We start from the raw sequence: 25,970 nt of genomic DNA, 5'->3' as shown, positions 1-25,970 counted from the left end.
AGACCAGATCTCTGCTCTGCTATTGGATGAATCCCAAAAGCAACAGAAGTATTAGTGAGAGACAGATTGGCCTTTGATGGTTAAAAAACAAACAAAAGACCCTGCCTCCTCCCACTGGAGGATTTATTTATTAATTTATTTGAGACGGAATCTCACTCTGCTGCCCAGGCTGGAGTGCAGTGGCATGATGTCAGCTCACTGCAACCTCTGCCTCCCGGGTTCAAGTGATTCTCCTGCCTCAGCCTCCTGAGTAGCTAGGATTGCAGGTGTGCACCACCATGCCTGGCTGATTTTTCTATTTTTATTAGAGATGGGGTTTCACCATGTTGGCCAGGGTGGTCTCAAACTCCTGACTTCAAATGATCCACCCGCCCAGGCCTCCCAAAGTGCTGGGATTACAGGCATGAGCCACTGAGCCTGGCCCCCCTGGAGGATTTAGAGGATAATTAGCCAGAACCTGGAGGAGGTGAAATGTCATCAATGGATGTCAAGTTTAGGTCAACAAACACTGAGTAGCTAGGCTGCTGTGGGGGACACCCTGAGGACTGAGATCAGCCTCACTCACCCCGGGTCTAGGGGCTGGTCCTAGTGGGTGCTGTTACCGTCTTGCTGGGCCCGATGTGCTGGGCTTTGGGGTGGGCCTGGGAAACTGTTTTTAGAAAAACAGGTTGAGATATAAGGGGGAGGGGAAAGCAAGTTGACCTGCGTTTCTGCAACAGCCTTCTTATAGCCGGCCTCCTCTTTATCTCACCCCTGTTGTACCCGTTCTACAAGGTGGCCAGAGTGATTTTCCTGGAACACACATTCACCACTCCTCTGCTTTAAAACTTGTCCCCAAGCTCCCTACTGCCCTCTGTCATCGTTAATTCAGCTGCATCTCTTTGCCCTTGGGGGCAGTTGCTGTCTGCAGGGAACCCATATGATAAACATTGTTCTCAGGGCCAGGGCATTGCCAGGCAGGAAGGGCCCAGTAAACGACCCATTCTGGTTATATCCAGTGTTTTCTCAAGGGCACAGAAGCAAAGAAAACCATATTTAAAATTTTGTTTTGAATTTCTTCTATCTCAATGTCTGCAATATACACCATGGCACTTTAGGCCACCATGGCACCGGTCCCTTGCTTGCCTCCCTAACCTCCTCTCTCAGCAGTTTCCTCTGCAGGAGCCCACAGCATCCTTTCCCGCCCCCCTGACAGCATATACTGAACTGTGGCATAATTGAGTGTTTACTCATCTCCCTCACTTACCCTTTTTTTTTTTTTTTTTTGAGATGGTGTCTCACTCTGTCGCCCAGGCTAGAGTACAGTGGTGCTATCTTGGCTGACTGCAAACTCTGCCTCCCAGGTTCAAGTGATTCTCCTGCCTCAGCCTCCTTAGTTGCTGGGATACAGGCGCCCACCATCATGCCTAGCTAATTTTTGTATTTTTAGTAGAGATGGGGTTTCACCATGTTGGCCAGGCTGGTCTCAAACTCCTGACCTCAAGTGATCCACCCGACTCAGCCTCCCAAAATGCTGGGATTACAGGCGTGAGCCACTGCGCCCAGCCTCCCCCACTTATTCCTAAGTACGGAGTTCAGTGAGGGTGGGGACAAAGCCTTGCTTGCTGTAGGATCCTAGAGTCTAGAACGGTCCTGGGTGCACAAAAGGAGTTCAGTGTAGACTTGGGCTTTGCTCTAGCAAGGAGTGTCAGCAACAGAGTTCTGGACTAGAGGAGAAATAGCTGCTTGTTTTAAAAAGAATGAAAGCAGAGGCCCAGAGATTTCCCCTCTATGAATGGCAGAAATTTCTGTTGTGGGCCTGAAACAATTGCCCAAAGATTGTTCTTCTTTCCCAGCCTAACAAAATGCTTTGCACAAAACACAATGACTTTTGAAAGCTATGTAGCAATAAATTTACACACGGAGAAAGCCCCAAAGCCCTAGAAATAGACTAAAATTAATGAAAGAATTTATGGTTTAAGAGGGTTGCAATTGTCATATAATAAGATTGGTTGAGTGTTTACTGTGTGTCAAGTATTCTTCTAAATGCTTGACATGTATCAATTCAATCCTCAAGACGATTCAATGAGGGAGTCACTCTTATCATTTCCAGTTTTATAGGTGAGAGATATAGAGTAATCTCTATGTGATGTGCCCAAAGTCAAACAGCTAGTAAATGGTAAGGCCTGAATTTAAATCTAAGTAAAGTTTCAGAGTCTGTACAGTCACCCATCAATCAATGACTCATCAGTCAAAGATCTCACCAAGCTTCCCGCTCCAGCAGAGAACCCTTCCGGAGTGATTCCTCCTGGATAAGAATAAGGTACAAACTCCATACCATGGCATCGCAGGCTCCCAACATCTGCCCCTAACTTGGCTCCCCTGCCTAGAGGCTGAATCTCCCTAAGTTCTCTCTGTGCTTCTCTCACCAGATACCTTATCCTTCCCTGCAAAATGCTGCAGACTTTCATGCCTTTCTATCGTGCCAGCAAACTCCGACTTTAAATGTTTCCTTCTTTTGCCTTTTCTCCTCCAGGCAGAAATAGCCACCCCTTGCTCACATTCCCATGGCGATGAGTGATCTGCACGTACCTCTATCGCATCCTCAGCACATTGCTCTGAAGTTATTGCTGCATGTGTCTGTCCCCCTCATTAGACTGTAGGCTTCTTCTTCTTTTTTTTCTTTTCTTTTCTTTTTTTTTTTTTTGAGACGGAGTCTCACTCTGTAGCCCAGGCTGGAGTGCAGTGGTGTGAGCTCGGCTCACTGCAACCTCCGCCTTCTGGGTCCCGGTGCAATCAATTCTCCTGCCTTAGCCTCCCGAGTAGCTGGGATTACAGGCATGCGACACCATGCCCAGCTAATTTTTGTATTTTCAGTAGAGACGGCGTTTCACTATGTTGGTCAGGCTGGTCTTGAACTCCTGACCTCGTGATCCACCCACCTCGTCCTCCCAAAGTGTTGGGATTACAGGCGTGAGCCACTGTGCCTGGCTGACTGTAGGCTTCTTAAGGAAAGGGATGGTGTCTGGTCTTGAGGCCAGTCTCATCAGGGAGACGAATTCACTGAAACACCAGTCCAACAACCAATACGTGAAAGTAATTTATAATTTGTGTAAGTCTGGCAAATAATGGAGAAGGGAAAATCCCATTTACAATACAGAATTTACTTTCTCAAGATATGCATTTGCTATCTCCCAACCCCATGGCAGTTGCCCCTAAATCAATCTCTCTCAACTCGCATGGAGAACCCAGCTGTGTTCAGGTCTTGCCTTTCTTGCTTTGCACACAGCGTCTCTCCTGCTGGATCTTTTATATCTCTTTAGGCCAGCAACATTCAGTCGCTTCCCATGTGAATGCAGCCAGCCTGTCCAGCTTCCTCAGTTCCTGACTCACCATCAACACCACAATCGTCCAGGTGCAGAAAAGGGGTGGGTGGGAGAAGCTGTGGCTACTAAAGGGTTCATGTTTTCCCCCATCACACCCACCTTTGTGTTCTCGGGAGCTCTTAACTCGGAGCCTGGTACAGGATTGGTGCTCCTGAGAGTGACTTATCTTCCCTTCTCCCTCTCCTTCAGATGTGTCCAAAGCCTTTCACAACTTGGCCTCAGCATAAGAGTTCTGGGTCTCAAACAGGCGGCCCCACTGCTCCAAGACCAATCTTCCTGCCTCCTTCCCTGCCTCTGCTCCGCCCACTTCTCTCTCCAAGGGCTCCCTTTTCTGCAACACCTAAGCGAGTCTAAACCCTGCCCTTGTTTCAGTTCTTCTTTGCCTGACATCCTCATTCCCCATCGCCTTGTCCATGGGATCACCATCGGCTGCAGGGCCGTTCGTCTTGTGATGCTGCCTGAACCATGACCATGGGCTGGCTTTCTCACAGTGTCTCCAACTGTTTTAGTGAATTGCTTTATCTCTTCAACTAGACTGCATCTTTCCCTTCCTCCCTCCCTCCCTCTCTCTCTCCCTCTCTCTCTTTCTTTCGAAGGAGTCTCACTCTGTTGCCCAGGCTGGAGTGCAGTGGCGCGATCTCGGCTCACTGCAACCTCCACCTCCCAGGTTGAAGCAATTCTCCTGCCTCTGCCTCCCAAGTAGCTGGGATTACAGGCATGCACCACCACACCTGGCTAATTTTTGTATTTTTAGTAGAGACGGGGTTTCACCATGTTGGCCAGGCTGGTCTCAATCTCCTGACCTCAGGTGATTCGCCTGCCTCGGCCTCCCAAAGTGCTGGGATTACAGGCGTGAGCCACGGCGCCAGGCCAGACTGCAAGTTTCTTAACACAAACCAAAACAGCCCAACTAGTTTAATTAAAGAACAAAATTAAATCATAACCCCCAACAAGGCATTACTATATTTCAACAAATCTTAGACACATTATAAGAACACATCTGACTTCTGAAAAGTTAACATGTTAAAAGTATGTGTCTTAGATGAAATATGGTGTATTTTCTATCCTGCAGATGCTCAATAACAAGAACCTAACACTTTTCCAGATCCCCTGGCTAAGTTGCTGTGCCCTAACACACCAGGCACGCTCTGCCCCGGGATGTTAGCCTTTTTGGTTCCCTGTATCTGGAATGCTCTTCGCTCATGGCTTGTTCTTACCTCCTTCAGATCTTGGCTCAAACGTCACCTTCTCAGCGAGGCCTTTCTTCACAATGTTTAACATTGCAACACCACCTCCCCACGTTTCATTCTTTTACACTGATTTTTCTTTACGGCATTTACCAGTCTAATATTCTATTACTTATTTGTTTATTGCAGGTGAACCCCCACTAGAATGTCAGCTCCAGGAGGGCAGGGATTTTGTTTATGGCTGTTGTCACTGGCACATCGCAGGCAGTCAATAAGTATTGTCGAGTGAATAGCGTCTGAGCTTTACCGGGTCAAGGATGTGTGTGTTTCCTCGCTGCTTGTATCCCCAGTGCCTAACACAGATGCTGGCAAACAGCGGGTCCGTAATAGATACTCAGTGACTGGGGATGGATGAGGCGCCTATGAGCCAGGTCACTTGCTAAGGCCATCAAGGCTAACAAGGGTGAAGAGCAGGGGACCAACTCAGGTGAAGCCTGGGCCTTTTGTCCCTCTGAGCAGGAGCTGCCTGACTCTCCTGTTTGGGGGAAGAGACTTTTTTGGAAAAACTTCCCCCGGTCTTCCCAGTGCGCAGTGTAATGCTTTGCACGTAGTGTGGCTGCAACAAATATTTATAATGTGTTTTACTCCAGCGTGTTATTGCAACTAGCCCACAGCCGCTTGAGCTCCTCAGGGGTAAACTTGCATGCAGGTGTCCGTCGGCCCCTCGGAGAAGTAGTCAACAAATAGCACAAAGCGCGCCCGCCCTTCTACAAAGAGCTTTTCCAAAATCCAGGCGGAAGAGCTTTCCTGCCGCTTGGGCACGTTGACCATGACCTCCCTCCCCGGCCAGACGACCTCTCTCCCGCCAACCTTCCCTTCTCTAGATGGGGGACAGGAGGGGAGGGAAGCCCTCCCCTTAAGGACCTCCGCTGCACCGGAGCCGCCGGGAGGGGTCCCCCTCCTGGGTCCCGAGCCCGGCCGGGCGCGCGGGAGCGGGGAGCGCGCGGTGGCTCCGCGCGGGGCTGCGCGCGCGCGCCGGCCTCGCCTCCTCGCCTCCTCGCCCGATCCGGAGGCTACGTGCTTTCTTTGTCAATGAGGCGCCGCTCTGAGCTGCGGTAGCACTCGCGGCCCAGGAGCCCAAGCCGGAGCCGGGGCTGGAACCCGAAGCCCAGCGAAGCACGAGGAGCGAGGAGCGAGGAGCCAGGACAGCGGGGCACCGAGGCTGCAGCGGCGGCGGGAGGGAGGGACCCGAGCGCGCCCCGCGGCCGCCACCCGCGTTCCCGGCAGCCTCGCCCCCTCGTTCTGCAGGAGCCGGCCCGGGGGAGGGGGCCCCAGGCGGCGCCCGTCCCACCCTCGCCGCCCCAATCGCGCCGGCGCGCGGCGACAGGCACCGTGGGAACCCCGGCCCGCGCCCGCCGCGGCTCCATGAGGGCCCGGCCGCTGCGCGGGTGAAGCCGCGGCTCCCTGGAGCCCGCCCCGGGCGCGGCAGGACGAGCGAGCCAGTCGCGCCGCTCGGCGCCCCCTCCCTCCGGCGCCCGGGCCGTGGCCGGCGATGCCCGGTGAGGACCGGGGCGCCGAGGGCTGGGCTCCCCGGCGCGGTGCAGAGCGAGGCAGCGGCCTGGATGTGTGAAGCGTCCCCATGGCTCCGCAGGAGGCCAAGCCTCAGGGCTCAAGGGAAGCTGGGCCCGCGACGCGGGGGCGCGGGGGCCGGCCCGCGGCGCGTGGGCTTGGTCGGGCAGGCTGGGGAGCCGCGCGCTGCACGGGCGTGAGGGGCCCCGGGGCCGGCGCGTCCCACGATGCGCCCCCGCAGCCACCTACGCTGCTGCTGAGACTCCTGCTGCTGGCGGTCCTCCTGGAGCACGGCCAGGCCGACCCGGGTAAGCGCTCGGCGGCGGGGCGTCCGCGGAGGTTTCTGGAGGAGCGGGGCGGCGGGACGGGACCTACACCTGCCCGGGTGGCGGTGGATAGGTATTGGCAGCACCGGCTCTGGGATTCTCTGTGCCCTTTGCTGCTGCAACAGCAGGCGAACTGTCAGAAATCCGTCTTTCGGGAAGGCACTTTGGGCGGGGAAGGAAAAAAAAAAGGTGCAATCGCCTCTTCTTTTTGGACAAGTTGTAGAACCTTCCTAGTGGTCCCGCAGGCACGCTTTATTTAGAGAAAGATGTGTGTTTAGGACACGTTAAACGGGAAATGTATTAGAACACGTTTCAGGGTGGCGAAGTCCCTGGTTATTTTGGGCTCTCTGTTGAGTGTCCACTTTGTCTTAACTGCATGAAATGGCTAGAGAGTTTTAGGCAATCCGCGTGTCGGCTTCCCAAATATCAACACAGTTTCTCCTGTGTTGATAGCGGAACCCTTTTCTTTTGGGAAGGAGGTCTCTCCAATAATTGCTTGCACCTTGCAAAGGGATGCAGGCGCTCATTAAGTATATAATCCACTGTTTGCAGGTTAGTTAAAAATAGTCATGCTTGGCTTGTAGACTTCCAGCAATCCCCAGGAAGTAGATTTCTGTAATTCCTTCGACAATAATTTTGAGAAATCTGTTGTAAGTATTCTAGGTTGGGGTGGATTATTCTGCTAAGTGTGCTTCAAAACTTAAGCTGTGCAGTAAGTAAGCAGTTGTCCTGGAAATAAGAATGATTACTGCCTGCACTTGGAAAGGGCAGGCTTTTGTGTTTCTGATGAAATTCTGAGCTCTTGATACACTGCCTTATCAAGGAATATAGTTCTCACTTCAGGTAATGTGTTCCTGTAGTTTTGCATTTTTTAGCAAGGACTAATGACCTCTTCTCTCTCAGAGTACCCCCTCCCCCAAATTAGATTAAAATTCCTAATTGTAAGGGGCTGACATTGTTTTAGATAAGAGAGTTTTAGATTAAAAATATTTCTCGTCTTCAGCAGCTTAATTCAGAGCCCATTTTCCTTCAATTCACGTAAAGAGTCACTGACAGGTGGTGCTTGTGCTTGCAAGTTACTGTCAAAGAATTTTCTATTGTGATTATAGTGGTTACAAAGTTCAGGAATCTTTGGATGTGTGCCTCAGACTTGAGAAAAACCTCGGACGAATTTTAGCCCCCGATTTTTATGCCTGTAGCAGTTTTTAGTGATGTGTATTTGGCATAATTGCTAAAAGATAAGGCCTGAGAAAGACCCACGTAAATACCTTGGTATTCATTGGCTCAGAAACATACATCCTGTTTTTGATTAAAGGATATCAAGTCCTTGGTCGTTTTCGTGAACTGCTTATGAGATGTTTGCTTTGGGATGATGTTCATTTGTTCAGCCATCTGTAATACGTGAAACTGGCTTTCATGTGTTGTTCCTGTTCAGCCTGATGTTGGGTGATTTCCTCGGATCAGTTTTGAATTTCTGATTTCCCTTCTGACCTTTGTACCTTGAGCCTTCTGAACTTCCCTGACTTTCTTTGGCTCCTCTTTCAGACCGCCAGAGCCTGACTTAGGGGACTTCTGATCCACATTGTTTGGGTTTAGCCCTGGTGTCCTCTTTCTTTTTCTTTTCAGTGTGGTGGTCATGGAGATACGGGGCTGGGAAAGATGCTTTGATTACAATGATGGTAAAAATCATTAAAAGTTGATGTTCCTCCCCAGAGTCCTCTCCGTCTTTCTCCGTCTCATCTGAGCGACTCGTTGCTTCCTCTATGCTTTTTGGATGCCCTTTCTGCTGTCCCCCTTTATGACCAGCTTCCTGTGGTCCAGCCCACCTGTGGATCCACAGTCCACCTCTGGGCTCCATGGTTTTCTGTGGGTTTGCCACTGATTCAATTCCATGACTCAATGGAAGGATTAAACACTGGGTTCCCTGTGTGTAACTCTTACCTCCTATCTGCTCTCATTTGTTCTCTGATTTCCACTGGAGGCAGTTTCACCCCAGGGTAGGTGAGTCCTGGGCCTAATGCAGGGCATCCTAAGGGGTTTGTGGGAAGAAGTGGTGTCAGGAGGGAGGCAGGAGAATGAATGACAATTTCTGAGGCCTTTGACTTTCTGCAAACAACCTAGTTTGGAACTTTTTCTGAGGAGTCGCTGCGGTTTGGTGCTGCCACTCACTGTAGAATGCGTCTGACCCTGAGCTGTCTGAGATCTTACTCAAAGTGCTGGCTTGCTACAGTCCCATCATTTACATGGCTGCTCTCCCTTGTTGTTTAAGGAAGGCTAAGCCAAACATTTGCCTTCGTTGAAAAATGGGCAAACATAAATTTGTTTCTGGAAAATTCTGTAGCAATTGTTCAGCACCTTCCTGTCCTGGAGACTCTGCAGTGTGTTCCCAGTCTACTTCCACCCACCCCACCCCAACCACTTTTGCTTGAATATTCTAAAGGAATCAGAGTTCCTTCTCTTTTCCACGTAAAGAAAAGGCTGTTGTCACATCTTGCCTGCCCTCCATTAGACTCCTAACTTCCATCTCCGCCTTCCGTCTTGCTTCCAGTCAGTAAGCTCTGTTTTGGATGCGGGAGGTTGGTGTGGGAAAGAAGTTTCTTTGTAGTACTGAGTACTGACACCCTCTATTCTCTTTGGCCATCCAGGCTCCGGGCAAAATGGTAGAGCTCAAATTTGACTTCACTCTCTTTTTAACTAGTGAGCTTCCATTCAGTTCATGTCAGTACACATTTACTGTGTGCCTGTTATGTACAGGGATAGTACTCATCTGTTCATGGGCAGCTACTCAGTGTGACTGTCTGGGTCTCAGTTCTCTCATCTGGAAAATGGGGACAACAATAGTTCCAATCTCATTGGGTTCTTGTGAGGATTACATGAGTTAATGCATCTGAAGTGTTTAAAACAGTGCGTGGTATACAGTAAGCACTCAATGAATGCTACCTGCTCTTTTAAAATGGCAGAAACAGATGGAATGTTTACTCTGTCTAGGTGCTGTGCAGGGGCAGGGGTTACAGAGGTGAATAAGGACGAGACAGTTTGTAGAAGCTCCTCAAGAAGAGGGCGATCAAGGCCCTTGCCCTCTGTACTGTGTGATCAGTGCTATTGAGGGAATAGTTAATTCTGGGGGCATGGGGGCCTTGAAGGATGAGGTGGGGTTGGCAGTGTTGATGGTGGCATTTCTGGCAGAGGAAAAGTAAAGGGTTCTTTGTGGTCAGAGCACAGGGTGCTGTAGGGAGGAGTCCTCAGCACCCTCTCTGCATGCTGGGGCTTCCCCAGGCCCTCCTGTGCCGGCTGAAGGGCTCTAAGTGGCTGTGTGCTTCTCCCTCCAACTTGTTAGTTCCTGATTTACCTTCATTTGCCTATTGCCTGTTACAATACCCAGCACAGAATAGGAATTTCTTAAATTTTCAGTCTCTACACTCCTGTTCCCCCTGTTTGGCTGTTTCTGTTAAATTTTAGAATACTGTCTCATTTAAATAATTCACAGTAAGTTGTGAATGACTGCTTTATTAAGGGAATATATTTGCATGTTGATAGAAGGTTTTGCTGATACCAAAGAACTTCTTCTGATTACATGATCAATTCTAGCATCAGTGACGTATGGTGATAAGAAGAATGTATATTCTGTTGTTTTGGGGTGGAGAGTTCTGTGGATATCTATCAGGTCCGCTTGATCCAGAGCTGAGTTCAGGTCCTGAATACTTCTGTTAATTTTCTGTCTTGATGATCTAATATCGTCAGTGGGGTGTTAAAGTCCCCCACTATTATTGTGTGTGAGTCTAAGTCTCTTTGCAGGTCTCAAAGAACTTTGTAGGTCTCTAAGAATTTTCTGAATCTGGGTACCCCTGCATTGGGCGTATATGTATTTAGAATACTTAGCTCTTCTTGATGAATCGATACCAAAGAATTTCTAATTTAGAACAGTGTGCGGGGAGATAGTTTTGACCTGGGACGTCCTCCTTGCCGCTCCCCAACCTCCGTGTACACATCGTCAACTTGCAGTCGAGTCTAGAATAGGTTCGAGTTCATTTGTTCATTCATTCATTCCTTTATTCAATATGTTTTGAATGCCTCAATATTCTGAGGTAACAGTAGTGAACAAAAACAAGGCCTGTTCTCACAGGGATTAGAGAGAATGGGGCTTGTTTTTGTTTGTTACCGTTACCTCGGAATATTGAGCCCAGTGCCGTCCAAACTTGACTGTGCTTACCAGTCATTTGAAGATCTTGTTGAAATGTGGATTCTGATTCAGTAGGTCTGAAATAAGGCCTGAGAGTCTGCATTGTTAACAAGCTCTTGAGTAATGCTGATGATGCAAGTTCGTGGACCCCATTTTGGGAAATAAGTGGCAATAAGCAAATACCTGTAGGTCGGGTGATGGTAAGCTCTATGGAGCAAAATAAATCAGGGTAGGGGATAGTACCTTCACACATGGACTTGTCTAGATGGAGTGGTGAGAGGAGGCCTTTCTGAGGAGATGGCCTTGAGTAGACCTAACAGTGGAAATCTGGGGGAAGAATATTCCAGGCTGTGGGAAAAGCAAGTGCAAAGGCCTTGAGCAGAGATTGTGCTTGCGTTGTTTGAGGAAGAGCAGGAATGCCAGTGTAGAATTGAATGAGCAAAGGGAGAGTAGTGAGAAATGATGTTGAAGAAAGAGATGGGGCTGGATCCTATAGGACTTACTGGCGGTGGTGATGACTGGGTACTTTAGTTGGAATGAGATGGTCAGCCATTGGAGCATCCAAACAAGAGGTGACATAATCTGACTTCAGTTTTAAAAGAATCAACCTGGTTGTTGTGGAGAGAAAAGTCTGTAAGGTCAAGTATGGAAGCCAGGAGATCAGGAAGGAAGCTGTTGTTGAAATCAATCTGCAGATGAAGATGGCTTAGAGAGGGTGGTAGCAGGAGAAGTGGTTAGATTTTGGCTGTCTCTTGAAGATAGAGCTAGTAGAATTATCTGGTGGATTAAAAGGGTAGGAGAGAAAGAGAGGAATTGATATGGTTCCAAGGTCTTTGGCTCAAACAACTGGGAAGATGAAGTTGCCATTAATTGAGACAGCAGTTCAGGTTTGGGGTAAGAAAATAAGAGTTCATTTGGGGGTATGTAAAGCTTGAAGTGTTTATGCAAGTGGAGATGTCAGGTTGCCAGTTGAACAAAGTAGTCTGGAATTCTAGGGTGACAACAGGTCCTGAGGCAGAAATTTGGAAGTCATCAGCATGGAAGTGAATAAGAAACCTAGAAAGTGAGTATGGAGAAGAGAGAGGGAGATCTGAGCAATGAGCCTGGGATTACTGCAGCATTCAGGGGTTCAGGGTGAAGGGGACCAGCAAGAGATAGAGAAAAAAACAATAAGGCAGTAGGAAGAGAAGAAAGTGTATATGGTGTCCTGGGCGCTAAGAGAAGAAAGCAATCAAGGAGGAGGGTGTGATTGGCTTGGACAAATGCTGCTGAGAGTGGAGTTAGATAGGCACTAGCAATGCACGTTGAGTTTGGAGGTGTGAAGGTGGTTAGTGGCTCTGAGAGTGATGGGGATAAAACTCTAACTGCAGATGGTTCAAGAGAGAAAGGAAAAAGAGGCATTGGAGGCAACACATAAGACAATTCTTCTGAAGTCTTTTCTCTAGAGAAAAGCACAGTCATGGGGGAGGTGGGCCAAGGGAGGGTTAAGATGAGGTCTCATTATATGTGTTCACACTTTCTTATTTTTAAACATGAGAGACATATGACCAGAGTGTTTGATTTGGTGTTTTTCCCCCAAATGTAGATGGCCCAGTAGAATATATTTTGACTTTTTACTCTCAGTGTATTAGTACTTCAAAGATTCTTACAAGATGTCCCAAATCTTGCCTCCCATCTCATCCTTCCCATCCCCACAAAGTAAAGAAAATGATCTTGGGGCCAGACAGGGTGCTGTAGGGAGGAGTCCCTTGCACCCTCTCCCTGCCCTGGGATTTCCCCTGGCCCTCCTTGGGGGGGCTGAAGGGCTCTGAGGGGCTGGGATACTGCAGCATTTGGGGGTTCAGGGAGAAGGAGGACAAGCAAGAGTCAGAGAAAATAAAATAATAAGGAGGTAGGAAAAGAAGAAAGTGTATTAAATATTAAAAGTACAGTGTTACTTGTACTTCAAAAAGTACAGTGTTACTGTACTTTTAATACTGGCATAAAACAGAAGTTAGATATCCCCTTGCTGACCCACATCCTTCCCTCAAACTGACCACCGCTGTGGAAACTGCAGGATCCTGAAATTCTGATGACGACCAAAGAATCTCTCAGAAGCTTACTTAGCTCAAGTCTCAAATTACTGGAATATGATCTGAGAATATTCAAAATGAATGTGCACACTTCCCTTTTCATTTTCATTAACCTTCAAGCCCGTATTGTGGTTTTCTTTCTTTCTTTTTTTTTTTAAAGACAAACAAAAACTCCACTCTTCCCCAGACAAAAATGAATAGTTGGAATGACCTTAAAACATTTTCGTTGCTTGACAACATATTAGAGGGGATTTCTAAACACACAGAGGGACACATTATTCTGGGTCACGGGATGGCTGCCATGGATGGTGACTCTCTTTGGGGACTTCAGGACCAAAGAAGCAGTTAGTAATCTGGGTGTTGTAAATGTCAGTTTTAGGAGCTGGTGGGAAGGTGGCAACTGAGTCATATTAATTCAGCAGTGTTTATCAAGCACCCAGCATGTGCCAGGCCCTCCACTAGATGCTGGGGGTGTAGTGAGAACAGGCCAGGCCTGGACCCTGCCCTCAGGCAGCCCGTAGTCCAGGACAAGAAACTCTCACTCAGGCAGGTGCAGTGGCAGGTAGGTAAAGTCCTTCCATGAATTGGGTCAGGTTGGGGGATGTGGCAGGACAGCAAGTGCCTGCGTTGCTCAAAGAGGCAGCCACTGCTTAGTGGCAGCCTGCATGGGACCGAGGCTCAGGGTGCCATAGTTCTGACTTCTCAACAAAAGGCAGATCTTTATTTAGAATTTTTGTTTTCAAATATCACCAATTAGTTCAGATTTCTAAAATGTCATGCAGTACAAAGAAAACACACTCATCAGCCACCAGCTTTTTCTTCTTTTTTTAAAGTCAAGTTTATTAAGGTGTAATTTACATACAGTGAAATTCATCCTTTGTAGGTGTGCTGCATGATGAGTTTTGACAAAAGTGTGTAATCATGCGTCCACCACCACAATCCAGATATAGAACATTTCTGTCACCCCAAAAAGTTCCCTCTTGCCCCTTGCAGCTAATCCACTCCCTCAACACACCCAGTCCCTGGAAACCACCCATGTATTTTCCATCCCTGTAGTTTTGCCTTTCCCAGAAGGTCGTAGAAATGGAATTGTACCATATATAACATTTTGCGTTTGGCTTCTTTCACTTAGCATAATGTTCTTGAAAATCATCTGTGTCATTGCATCGATCACTAATTCTGTTCTTTTTATTGCAGAATAGTATTCCATTGCACCACAGTTTGCTTATTCATTCAGCAGTTGATGGACATTTGGGTTGTTTCCAGTTTATGACATGAAGTCTTTCTGTGGGCAGTTTTCATTCCTTTTGGTTAAATGCCTAGGGGTGGGATTGCTTGGTCATGTGTTAGGGATGTGTTTCGCCTTATAAGAAACTGCTAAACTGTTTTTCAAAGTAGCTGTACAGTTTTGCATTCTCATTAGCAATGTATGAGAGTTCTAGTTGTTCCTCTGTATCCTCACTGGCATTTGGTATTGTCAGCTTTTTTTTTCTTTTTAATTTAGATGTCAGCCATTCTAATAGTTGTTTAGTGGTATCTCATTCCAGTTTTAGTTTACATTTCTCTAATTACTAATAATTTTATTGTCACATATCTTTTCATGTTCTTACTTGCCATCTATATCTCTACTTTGAAGTGTCTGTTAAGTTATTTTGCCCATTTAAAAATTGGATTGTTTTCTTTTTACTGAGTTTTGAGCTTTCTTTATATAGTCTGGATACAAGTCTTTTATCAGATAGGTGTTTTGCAAATGTGTTCTCCCAGTCTGTGGCTTGTCTTTTCATTTTATTAACAGTGTTTTTTTTGTTTTGTTTTGTTTTTTTAAAGGAGAGAAGTTTTAAATTTAGATTAACTCTATCAACTTCTCAGTTTAAGATTTGTGCTTTTTGTGTCCTAGCATAGAAATTGCCTAATGTGTGCCAAGGTCACAAATATCTATGATTTCTTCTAGAAGTTTTGTATTTTTATTTTTACTTTTAGGTCTGTGATCCATTTCATGTTAATATTTGTGTATGGTGCAAAGTAAGAATCAAGGTTAATTTTTTTATATGGATATTTAATTGTTCTAGCACCACTTATTGAAAAGATTACCCTTGGTCCATTGACTTGTCTTGGCACCATATATGTCTGGGTTTATTTCTAGTCTGTTCTATTGCACTTCTCTCCATATGCCAGTACAACACTGTCTTGATTTCTCTAGTTCAGGGTTTCTTAACGTCAGCACTATTAACATTTTGGGTTCAACGGTTCTTTGTTGTGGATGCCTGTCCTGTGCATTAGAAGTTTAGCAATATTTCTGACTGCCTGGTAGATGTCAGTAACTCCCCTCATTCTTAGTTGTGACAACCAAAAATGTTTCAAGACATTGCTAAATGTCCCCCAAGGGAGTAAAATTGACCTTGATTGAGTTTTACTGCTTTAGTTCTGTAGTAAGTCTTGAAGTCAGATAGTGTGAGTATTCTTTATTCTTTTAAAAAATCTTTTTGGCTATTCTCGGTCTTATGCTTTCTATACAGATTTTAGTATCTTCTTGTCAATTTCTATTTAAAAAGCTGCTGGAATTTTGGTTTGAATTTCTTTGAATCTAGACCAATTAGAGATCGCTATCTTAACAGTGTGTGTGTTTTTTTTTTTTTACTCCATGAACATATCTCTCTCTACTTAGGTATTCTTTCTTTTCTCTCATCAGTGTTTTATAGTTTTCAACATACAAATTTGTACATACATTTTTCATGTTTTTCAGTGCTTTGGCAAACAGTAATATAAAAATTTCTTTGTTAGTATATAGAAATATAATTTTAAAAACCTTATATCATATGACCCTCCTAAACTCATTTTAGTTCTAGTAGCTTTTTATAGACTCTTCGAGATTTTTCTACATAGGAAATCATGTTATCTGTGAATAAAGACACTTCTCGTTCTTTCAAATCTGTAAGGCTTTTATTTATTTTTCTTGCCTTATTGCACTGGCTAGAACTTCTAGTACTTTGCTGAATAGAAATAGGGAGAGTGGACATCCTTGCCTTGATCCTGGCACTGGAGGAAAGTATCAGTCTTTCTCTAAAGTATGATGTTGGCTATAGTTTTGATTTTGTTTCACAGAGGCCCTTTATCAGGCTGAGGAAATTCCCTTCTCTAGCAAATTTGCTGTGAATTTTTATCATGACTGGTTATCAGATTTTGGCAAATGCTTTCTCTTTGTCTATTGAGATGATCACAGGGTTTATCTTTAGTTTGTAAAAAGGCAACTTTTTACAAACTAAAGAAATTCCTGGCCAGATGTGGTGGCTCATGCCTGTAATCCCAGCACTTTGGGAGGCCAAGGCAGGAGGATCACCTAATGTCAGAAGTTCGAGACCAGCCTGGCCAACATGGTGAAACCCTGTCTCTACTAAAAACACAAAAAAATTAGCTGGGTATGGTGGTGGGTGCCTGTAATCCCAGCCACTCAGGAGGCTGAGGCAGGAGAATCACTTGAACCTGGGAGGCAGAGGTTGCAGTGAGCTGAGATCATGCCACTGTACTCCAGCCTGGGTGAGAAGAGCGAGACTCCATCTCAAAAAAAAAAAAAAAGAAAAAAAAGAAATTCCTAACAACGGCCAGGCCATGTTAAAACATGAATTTTTAGTTTCATGTTCATGAGGGGTATTGGTCTGTAGTTTTGTTTTGCTAAAAGGTATTGTCTGGTTTTGTTATAAGAGTAGTGCTGGTCTATAAAATAATAGGGGCCAGATGCGGTGGCTCACCCGTGTAATCCCAACACTTTGGGAGCCCAAGGAGGGTGGATCACTTGACGTCAGGAGTTCGAGACCAGCCTGGTCAACATGATGAAACCCTGTCTCTACTAAAAATACAAAAATTAGCCAGGTATGGTGGTGCACACCTATGGTCCCAGCTACTTGGGAGGCTGAAGCATGAGAATTGTTTGAACCCAGGAGGTGGAGGTTGCAGTGAGTCGGGATTGTGCCACTGCACTCCAGCCTGGGTGACATAGCAAGACTCTGCCTCAAAAATAAAAGATAAATAAAATAAAATAATAGGGAAGTATTCCCACTTCTGCTTTATGGACGTGTTTGTGCAGAACGATTTCTCTTTTAAGGCCTGTGAGCTTACAGATGATATTGAAGATCCCTCAAGGATTTCTTTAGTAAAATAAAAAGTATCAGGTACCTCTAGTTCATTTTCTCATTCTCTCTCTCTTTATTTTATTTTTTTGAGATGGAGTCTCATTCTGTTGTCCAGGCTGGAGTGCAGTGGCACAATCTCGGCTCACTGCAATCTCCATCTCCCAGGTTTAAGCGGTTCTCCTGCCTCAGCCTCCCAAGTAGCTGGGACTACAGGCATGCACCACTGCACCCGGCTAATTTTTGTATTTTTAGTAGAGATGGGGTTTCACCATGTTGGCGAGGCTGGTCTTCAACTCCTAACCTCAAGTAATCTGCCAGTCTCGGCCTCCCAGAGTGCTGGGATTATAGGCATGAACTACCATTCCTGGCCCATTTTCTCATTCTCAGAGCTACCAGCAGATACTACTTTGGTTTAAGGTCTAGGGAAAACAGCCTGGGTGAGGGAAAATTGCATTGGTTGCATTCAGGAGACTGAGGTCACCCCTGGCTGTTACTTAGCAAATCATTTCACTTTTCAGGGCTTTCGTTTTCTCATCTATGGATAATAGCCTCAAGATCTTCCCTTCTTCCCCCATCCCCCGTCTGTGTCTTTACAAGCCATAAGCAGATGTTTTGGTGGAGTTCTACCATCTGCATTTCCTGCTTCTTCCTACATTAGCAGCCAAGCCCAGCCAAGGATTTTCATTCTGAAAAGGGAAGAGTTTTCCCACAGTTTGCTGTCATAGTTCCAATGTGAGGCCCAGATAAATATAGGCCTATCTTCAATCTTCATTGGATTTTTAAAAATTATGAAAGTAATATATATTTTATTAAATTCAAACAATACTCAGGTAGATGCAGTAAAATGCAAAAGGCCCTGTTGGCCTTGTGTATTAGTCCACTCTCACGATACTATAAAGAACTGCCCGAGACTGAGTAATTTATAAAGGAAAGAAGTTTAGTTGACTCACAGTTCCGCATGGCTGGGGAGGCCTCAGGAAAGTTACAATCATGGCAGAAGGGGAAGCAAACACATCCTTCTTCATATGATGGCAGGAAAGAGAAGTGCTGAGTGAAGTGGGGAGAATAAAACCATCAGATCTTGTGAGAACTCATTATCACAAGAATAGCATAGGGGTAACTGCCCCCATGATTCATTTACCTCCTACTGAGTCCCTTCCACAATGCATGGGGATTATGGGAACTACAATTCAAGGTGTGATTTGGGTGGAGACACAGCCAAACCATATCACCTTGCTATTCCCTAGAGTCATGCTGTCAATCAAGTGTGATGGATCCTTCCAGCCCTCTTTGTACAAATATTTATATCCATAGACTAGCCTCAACTTAATTTTTTTTAAGATACAAAAGGTATAATATTTAGCAACTTGCTTTTCCCATTAACACTATATCATGACCCTTTTTCCATACTGATTAAATTGTGTCATGAGAGAACTTGAACTTCTGTTAGAAACAGGGAAAGACCTTTTATTATAAAAGAGAATAGCTTTAACAACACAGGTCAGATTGAAACCTAGAGTTAAAATATCTCCTTAGACGGTTCTGCCCATTTTCCTTTACTCCCTGGCTTCCTTCTCTAGACGATACTTCCGCAGACATTTAAGAAAAATCATGGACGCTTTTAAACACCACATAGAATGGGGACAAACTTATGTTTTAACCAATCCTAGATATAAATAAGGCCAAGTAGCTGCCTCAAGCATAGGCCAAGGTCGCTGCTGCACCTGCCTCCTGTTCACTCAGGCGCGGCTTTGCCCAAGTGTCCTAACCACGAGAGGTGAATTCGATGTAGATTGAGATTTATATATGTTAAATCTATTCTTAGCTAGAAATAAAATCTCCTGACGTCAGACACACAAAATGGTTTTGGTATTTATGCAGTTCAAGTAAATGGGGAAGCCTAGAATACTTCTAACTTCAGTCTTTCCACATGAAATATGGAATGAAGTATCTAGAATGAAACTGAGACTCCCAGACCTGTCTGCCTACCTCTGTCCCTAGTAATGAATGCCGTTCCCCTGTCACTTGCCTTTTTATTTACCAGGTGTCAACAGCAAACCCAAGAAGTCTGAAGAAAAATGGGAAGTGTGAGAAGAAAATGTGTTGAAATTGACAGTGTGGCTTATAAGTTCTTGTTGAAAAGGGATAAATAAAAGTATCTCTAGATCTGTATCCTTCATTATCAGTTAAGAAGTCTTTGTTTTGAAAAGAATGGGAGGATCAGTCTTTGGAGCATTATTTTGAATATAATTAAGCTGGGTGAAAGTGTATTAAAAAATCAGCATCCTAGAACTGTCTTTGGCAGTTTCCTGTTATTATCTTATTAATACTGGAGATGAACATATGAATCAAGCTGGTGAACCCTACAGAAACTGAACCTTTTTTTCCAATTGGGTGGGGAATATTTCTGTAGTCTGTAGTCCAGCAATAAACACATTTTAAACAAGTGTTTTCCATTCTTGTGACCAATGTAATATCTTTACTTTTCCCTGCAGAGACAACAGTCTCCAGAGTTTCGTACAACAGTTCACGGTTGTCAAAGCTTTCCGTTTCTTTTCCTATTTGAATCTCACACTACTCCTAAGAGAGGGCTGAGAAAGTGATTTGCTAAAGGTCACACATTGGTCCAGGGATTTGCACATTATTCTGTGATTCAGGGGGCAGATCACCTAGCTACACAACTAAAACTAGCTCCAGTATGGGGCCTCAGGCCACGGGGGAATCCCAGGTGACATATTCGTAATAGGAATGAAATATAACCAGGCCACATGGATGCTATAATTAATTGATAGAAATAACAGCTAATACTTTTGAGCATTTACTGTTCGTACCAGCTCATTTGATTCTCATACCAACCCTATGAAGTAGGTTCTGCAGTTATCCCCATGTTTCAGAAGAGGGAACTGAGGCACAGAATAACTTAACAGTAACTGGTTCAGTGTCTCCCAGTTAACTGGCAGAGTAGAGATTGGAACCTAGGTAGTTCGATTCCAGAGCCCACCCTCTGCTTCATGATATTGCCCTCCAGGATATTAAGAGGCTAAGGTTACTGGCTGTGCATCTCCTGGGCCCAGTGCCTCTTCTTCCTATTGCCCAGGTCATCCTTCTGCCTCTTTCTGGAGACTGGCTTTTTCTGCTTCCCCATAGATTCTTGGTTCCCCTGACAATAAACCTTGCACGGGGCTTTTCACTTGCTGTGGTGCTCACTGCAGCCAGAGTGGGCAAGGCTCTTTAGTTTAAATGCCCACCATCAAGACTTTGCCCCAGTTCCACATTCCCATGAGGGAGAATTAAGCTGCTGCAATCTGGCCAATGGAATTAGGGAATCTACCTCTCATCCATTTAGCAGAGGCCAGAGGAGAAGGGGCACATGGTATAAAAATGCCTTCTTAGCCTGATCCCCCTTTCACCATGGCCTTGGTAGAGGTCAGTTTTAAATGTCAGTTTGGAGGGCAAACTTCTGAACATTTGTCTCCTCCTTCATAGCAGTAAAAGACAACTTCACATGTTGGTACGCTTGTTCTATGGAAGATAACAGTGACAGGTGGCCTGCTTGATAGTGTTGGCCAATTTTCCTGGTATAAATACTCCCACCGCGGCTGATTTCAAGCTGCTAACACGATAATGGAGTTGGGAAGTGATGCCTCAACTGGCTCAGCTCTGATGTGACCTGGCCCTGGCACACCAATACTCCTATCCATATACGGGCTAGAGGCAGGGAAGCTTCCACAGTAAGTGCACGATGTCTCCAAGGAGTTTGAAACCTAGGCTTCACAGGCCAATCAACTAGTTGCATTTATAATTATGTAAAAGGGAATAAGATTTCAAGGTAGAGAGGATGGGAGTCAGATTTGCTGCGTGCAGTCTGAAACAGCTTCAAACACTGTGTATAGTCCCAATGGTACAACCTAGTAGGCACTCAGCGATGCTTTATAAAAAATTGCAATTTCCTTTGATTATGGTGTCTCACTTGTGACATATAATTAACCCTTTCACTGATTTTAAGACGTCAGACCTAATTTTCTTGAGTGAGCATTGGTTTGGTTTTCTGGCACGGAAAGGTGTAATTTTTCTTTGCTTCCAGATGTCAGCAGCTCCTCCTCCTCTGCTGTCATCATGTCATCATGTTTCAAACCTAGGGATGAGGAGTCCACGTGGTACCCTAGTAGACGTCTTTCAGTTGGATACACATTATTAGTCTCAATTGGAGGCTTTTATTTATGATCATAAGGCCATCTCTCAGTTCATGTAATTATGCTAAAAGCCAAGACAGTCATGTGACTGCCACTTCCGACGGCGTGTCTGGTGCCTTAGCAGATCTCAAGGCCTGTCTGATTGGCTCTTTTCATTTGCACATCTGAGAAGGAGACTGGGAGTCTTGGCTTCAGTGTGCTACTTAAGATGCTGCCGACATTCCCCATCTTTCCTCCTGATGTGACGATGTTGCTAACCTTGGCCAGCTCTCACAACGGGTCGTGTTGGTCACTGGGAGATGCAGAGAGGAAGTGTCAACAGTGTGGATCTCTCACCCTCCTTAGACATGGAACTCCCAGTGTCCTACTGATGGAAGGTCAGTGTCTTTACCTATAAAAATAGCACCATTAATTTATTCTTTTGATTTCCCATGGGGCATGGCAAGAGAAAAAATTTTACAAGATTCTTCTTTCACATTTTATTGAAGATTTGTCCTAGTTTGTGAATATGTAGACTTCTGAATAAGACTAACATTTATGAGACAGCTATTATTGTGTTAGTCACTGGATCAAGGGTTTAATCTTACTGAGTCCCCATGACGACACTGTCAGATAGTTCTTGCCCATTTTGCTTGGAGGAAGTTGAGATTGAGAGAACATGTAAAAACCAACTGGCCTAAGGGCACATTGCTTGTAAGTAGTGGAGCTGGGATTTGAAACTAGATCTGATTACAATGTAAATATATTATCAGTTATACAGTGCAGTCCTTCCCTGCCCACCCAACATTTTATGAAATCGTCAAACACACGGAAAAGTAGAAAGAACAATATAGTAAACACCCCTATACCTACCATCTAAATGGTGCAATTAACATTTTGCTTTATCATATATCTGTCTGTCCCACTATCCATCAATTCATCTTATTTTTGATGTATTCAGAGTAAGTTGCAGATATCAGTACATGTCACCCCTAAATACTTTCGCATGCGTGTCATTGATTAGGGTTCAGTATTTGTTTATGACTCTTTCTGAGGTAAATTTTACATACAATGAAATACAAAACTCTTGAGTACATATTCTTGAGTTTTTACAAACGGATACACCTGTGTATCCCAAATCCCTGTCAAGATATAGCACGTGACCATGACCCCAGAAAGTAAGTTTTCTTTTGCCCTTCTGCAGACATTCCCATCTCTTCTCACTCGCCCCACCCAATCCAAGCAACCATGGTTTCATTTTATTTTTCACTAGAGTTTAGTTTTTATATCACGCAGTTAAAAAACAACCAAATTGCCAGTTTTCTTTGTTCTGCAGCAAAAGATAAAAGTGAGTATCTATCCTGTGTGTACAATAAAGATCTACAACTCCAAGACAATTGGTTTCCCTACAGTTGTGATATACCATGCAGTCTCACGTAGTGGTGTCTGTTGTTTCCAAATTGATTTTCCTTAATATGTATTAATTCAGACAGTATTTATTAGGCACCTGTGGGTGGCAGGCACTGAGCTCTCCCTTTATAGTACTTATTTTCCTTGGTAACCAGATACTTATTTATGACATTAGTCAGCCACTCCCATGAATAAGTATGATTGCTAACAGAGGGGAAGCCAAAGGTGCGGGTGGGAGGCTGGAGGAAGGGACCCGCCTTGGTGAGTGAGGAGAAAGGTTAGGGAAGGCTTTCCTGAGAAAGTGACATTTGAGGCAACATCTATTACAGAAGGAGGAGTAGGAGATGACCAGGTAGAGATTGGGGCAGGTGGAGAAGTGGGGACTGTCCTCTGTTTTCGGAAGGACTATGATTCATTCCTGAACCACAGAGAAGGTCGTGTGGACGGTGGGCAGGAGTGGAGGGGAGAGTGAGTGGTGAACGAGGGAGGAGAGGTAGCAGGACCAACATCACCCAGGAGACAGGCTGTGACCTTTATCTTCAGAGCAATGGGAAGCCATCGCATGATTTAAAGTAAAAGAGTGACCTTGACATTCAGTTATCTAACCAATTGAGTTGGATGAAGAAGAGGCATGGATGGTGTGTTCTGGAATTACAGTGAAAATTAAACACCAACAACATGGAACTTCCAGATTTTTGGAGAGCCCTAATTTGCATTGTGAATCATACACAGATTTTCTGATTCCTCCTGTGGTTTGTCGTCCTGGTCTGTGTGAAGGCCCAGGCAATGACAGTGACTAATAAACATCCTCTGTGCCTCCAGCTCTTGCCCCGCTCTGTCCTCCCATTTTCACTGCCTCCATTTCTTTGTCTCCTTCGCTCCTTAACTCACTCCCTTTCCATCCTTCATGGAAAGGAAAAAGGATGCTATTAGTCACCAGTGTTTGCCTGACTGCTGAATCCTGGGGCAGTTATCTAATCCCCTTTGCTCTGTGACTCTATAGATCCTCCTGGGGTAGCCTCTTTCAGACTCATGGATTTAGCAATCACTTATGTACTGTTGGTGCAAAAAACTCTCAGCTTTCTCTTGAGGATGAGACTTATGCTTAAGCAGTTTATTGGACATCTCTACCCATGGCTACTGACAAGTCAGCATTTCTCCCTCAAAGGGAACTCTTCGCCCCCTGAGTCTGGCTCGTTATTCTGTATTTCCTCTGTATTACCTCTTTCAGTGAGTATGACCACCACCCATTTGTTAGAGCCCAAAATCTGACAAATGTTCTAGATTCTTTTTTTTTTTCACCCCGTTGTTAGAGCCAGCAATCTGAGAATTGTTCTAGATTGTTTTATAGTTCATCATTTAGTTGGCCATTACATTTTGCTGATATAATTTCTTTTTTTTTCTGAGACAGTCTTACTCTGTCGCCCACGCTGGAGTGCAGGGTCATGATCTCGGCTCACTGCAACCTCTGCCTCCCAGGTTAAAGCGATTCTCCCACCTTAGCCTCCTGAGTAGCTGGGACTACAGGCATGTGCCACCACACCTGCCTAATTTTTGTCTTTATTTACTAATATTTTTGTAGACTCAGGGTTTCTCCATATTGCCCAGGCTGGTCTTGAACTCCCGGGCTCAAGTGATCTGCCTGTCTCAGCCTCCCAAAGTGCTGGGATTACAGGTGTGAGCCACTGGGCCCAGCTGCTGATTGCATTTCTGAACACTCTCATAATTTTGACAATTTTCTGTCTCTGTTGCCTTATTTCAGACCCTCCCTCCTTTTGGTCCACATTCTTACCAAAGCTGCATCTCCTAATTGTCCCCTGTCTCTAGTCTTGGCCCCCTTTAAACCAGCCTCGTCCTCCAGCCAGAGATTCTTATAAAATATAAATCGGCCCAGACCTTTTGTCGGCTCCTCATAACTCAGTTTGACTTCATTGCTTAGCAATCTGGGTCCTTTATGAATGAACCACCTCCAACTCACACCTGCCACTATAGCCAGGCTTGCAGTTTCCCCAGAGCCCTTTGTGCCGTTTACATTTTATTCTTTCTGCCTGGGAAGCCCTTCCCAGCCTTGTCTGCATGATTAGCATCTACACTTCTTCAAGACTCAACTCAGGTGTTAGGCCTGCAGGCAGCCTTCCCTGGCATGCACTCTGCCCTCTGCCTTAGGAGTTAGATGCCGTCTTCTCTGCTTCTGTCTCCTGGGCCATCCTTGAGGTCTCCTGGCCCGTCTCCTTCATCAGACTGTGAACTCGTCAGAGCAGTGGTTCTCAAAAGGTAATCCCGGGTACAATGGGGTACTGGAAACCCCTTCACAACTGTGATCAATGTGTTAAAAACTATTTTGGTTATAAGTGAGGACACACATGGTTATTAGCCATGTCTACTAGAAGAAACAATGAGCTAAGTACCTAGTGGGACAACTTGCTTAGAGAAAGAGGGAAGAAGATATTATAAAGTCAAGCCAGCACTAAGGAACAACTGAGGCACATTGCCTCCCGGGCGTAGAAGACAATGTTCAGGAAGAAGAACAGGAAGCAGTGCTACTTACACCGTGTAAAGGTGGAATAAGTGTGGAGTCAGTTTAAGGTCTAGGGTACGAAGGTGTGCAGATAACCCCGAAAACTTGAGAGCCACTCTCTTAAAAGCTGGGATCATGTTTTATTTGTCTTAGCACAGGGTCTTGCACATACGTAATAGATACAGGATAATTGTGGTGTATATAAAGGAAGGAAGAGAATCTCCTAGTAAGTTCTCACAGTACCTCTGAAAACCTGTTGTGTTATTCCTGCTCTTTAAACCTTTTTGACCATTCTGCCTACAAATATACATGGATAGCACAGCACTAGTGGTGGGATGGAGTACAGACATCACAAGCCAGGTACGAACTTCTCTCCACAGATGGGTTTTCAAAAATTAAACACTCGTGGCTGGGTGCAATGGCTCACACCTGTAATCCCAGCACTTTGAGAGGCTGAGGCAGGAGGATTGCTTGAGCCCTGAAATTTGAAACCAGCCTGGGCAACATGGTGAGGCCCCCTCTCTACCAAAAACTAAACAAAACAAAACAAAAATTAGCTTGGTGTGGTGGTGTGCACCTATAGTCCTAGCTACTAGGGAGGATGAGGTGGGAGGATCACTTGAGCCCAGGAGGCAGAGGCTGCAGTGATCTGAGATCATGCCACTACACCCCAGCCTGGACAACAGAGCCAGATCCTAACTCATAAATAATAAATAAACAATAAACACTTGTCAAACAAAATGAAACATCACTTAAAAATCAAGAGCTTTTCCATAAAAAAAATCAGGATTTCTAGGTTCCCTTGAAATAGTCAGAAGTTTAACCATGCTGGTCCTGTATTTCTGGATGGCCACACTTGGCTGAAGCTTAGTAGTGGTGCTTCTTTTAGACGGGGCATCTGTCACGGCTCCCGTTTGTCCCATTTCACTCTCATATTGGCTGCGATGAGCTAACTGTGGTAACAAACCAACCCCCAAATCTACAATGGCTTAAAGCCAGAGAAGTTTATTTCTCACTCATATAAAGACAAAATGAGTGTTCCTG

General features: G+C 45.2%; 1 protein-coding gene across 4 annotated transcripts in view; it reads left to right on the top strand.

Annotated features, from left to right (window-relative positions):
* The first annotated feature begins 5,575 nt into the window (after nucleotides 1-5,575).
* The window catches only part of KIAA1549L (KIAA1549 like), a 297,476-nt gene continuing 277,081 nt past the window's right edge, over nucleotides 5,576-25,970 (top strand). For 2 of the 4 annotated variants that reach the window (XM_054524509.1, XM_054524508.1), the window contains exon 1: nucleotides 6,070-6,429. In XM_054524509.1, coding sequence (XP_054380484.1) covers nucleotides 6,192-6,429 — 238 coding nt within the window. In that variant the 5' untranslated portion in view covers nucleotides 6,070-6,191. Of the gene's footprint in view, nucleotides 6,430-25,970 lie in introns of all 4 variants that reach the window. The other 2 variants (XM_054524510.1, XM_054524513.1) reach the window with 2 other exon arrangements.

This window comes from Pongo abelii, chromosome 9 (assembly GCF_028885655.2).
Source record: "Pongo abelii isolate AG06213 chromosome 9, NHGRI_mPonAbe1-v2.0_pri, whole genome shotgun sequence".
In the NCBI taxonomy this organism is placed as follows: Eukaryota; Metazoa; Chordata; class Mammalia; order Primates; family Hominidae; genus Pongo; species Pongo abelii.
The sequence above is the reverse complement of the archived record's forward strand: the minus strand, read 5'-3'. Positions and strand labels throughout refer to the sequence as shown.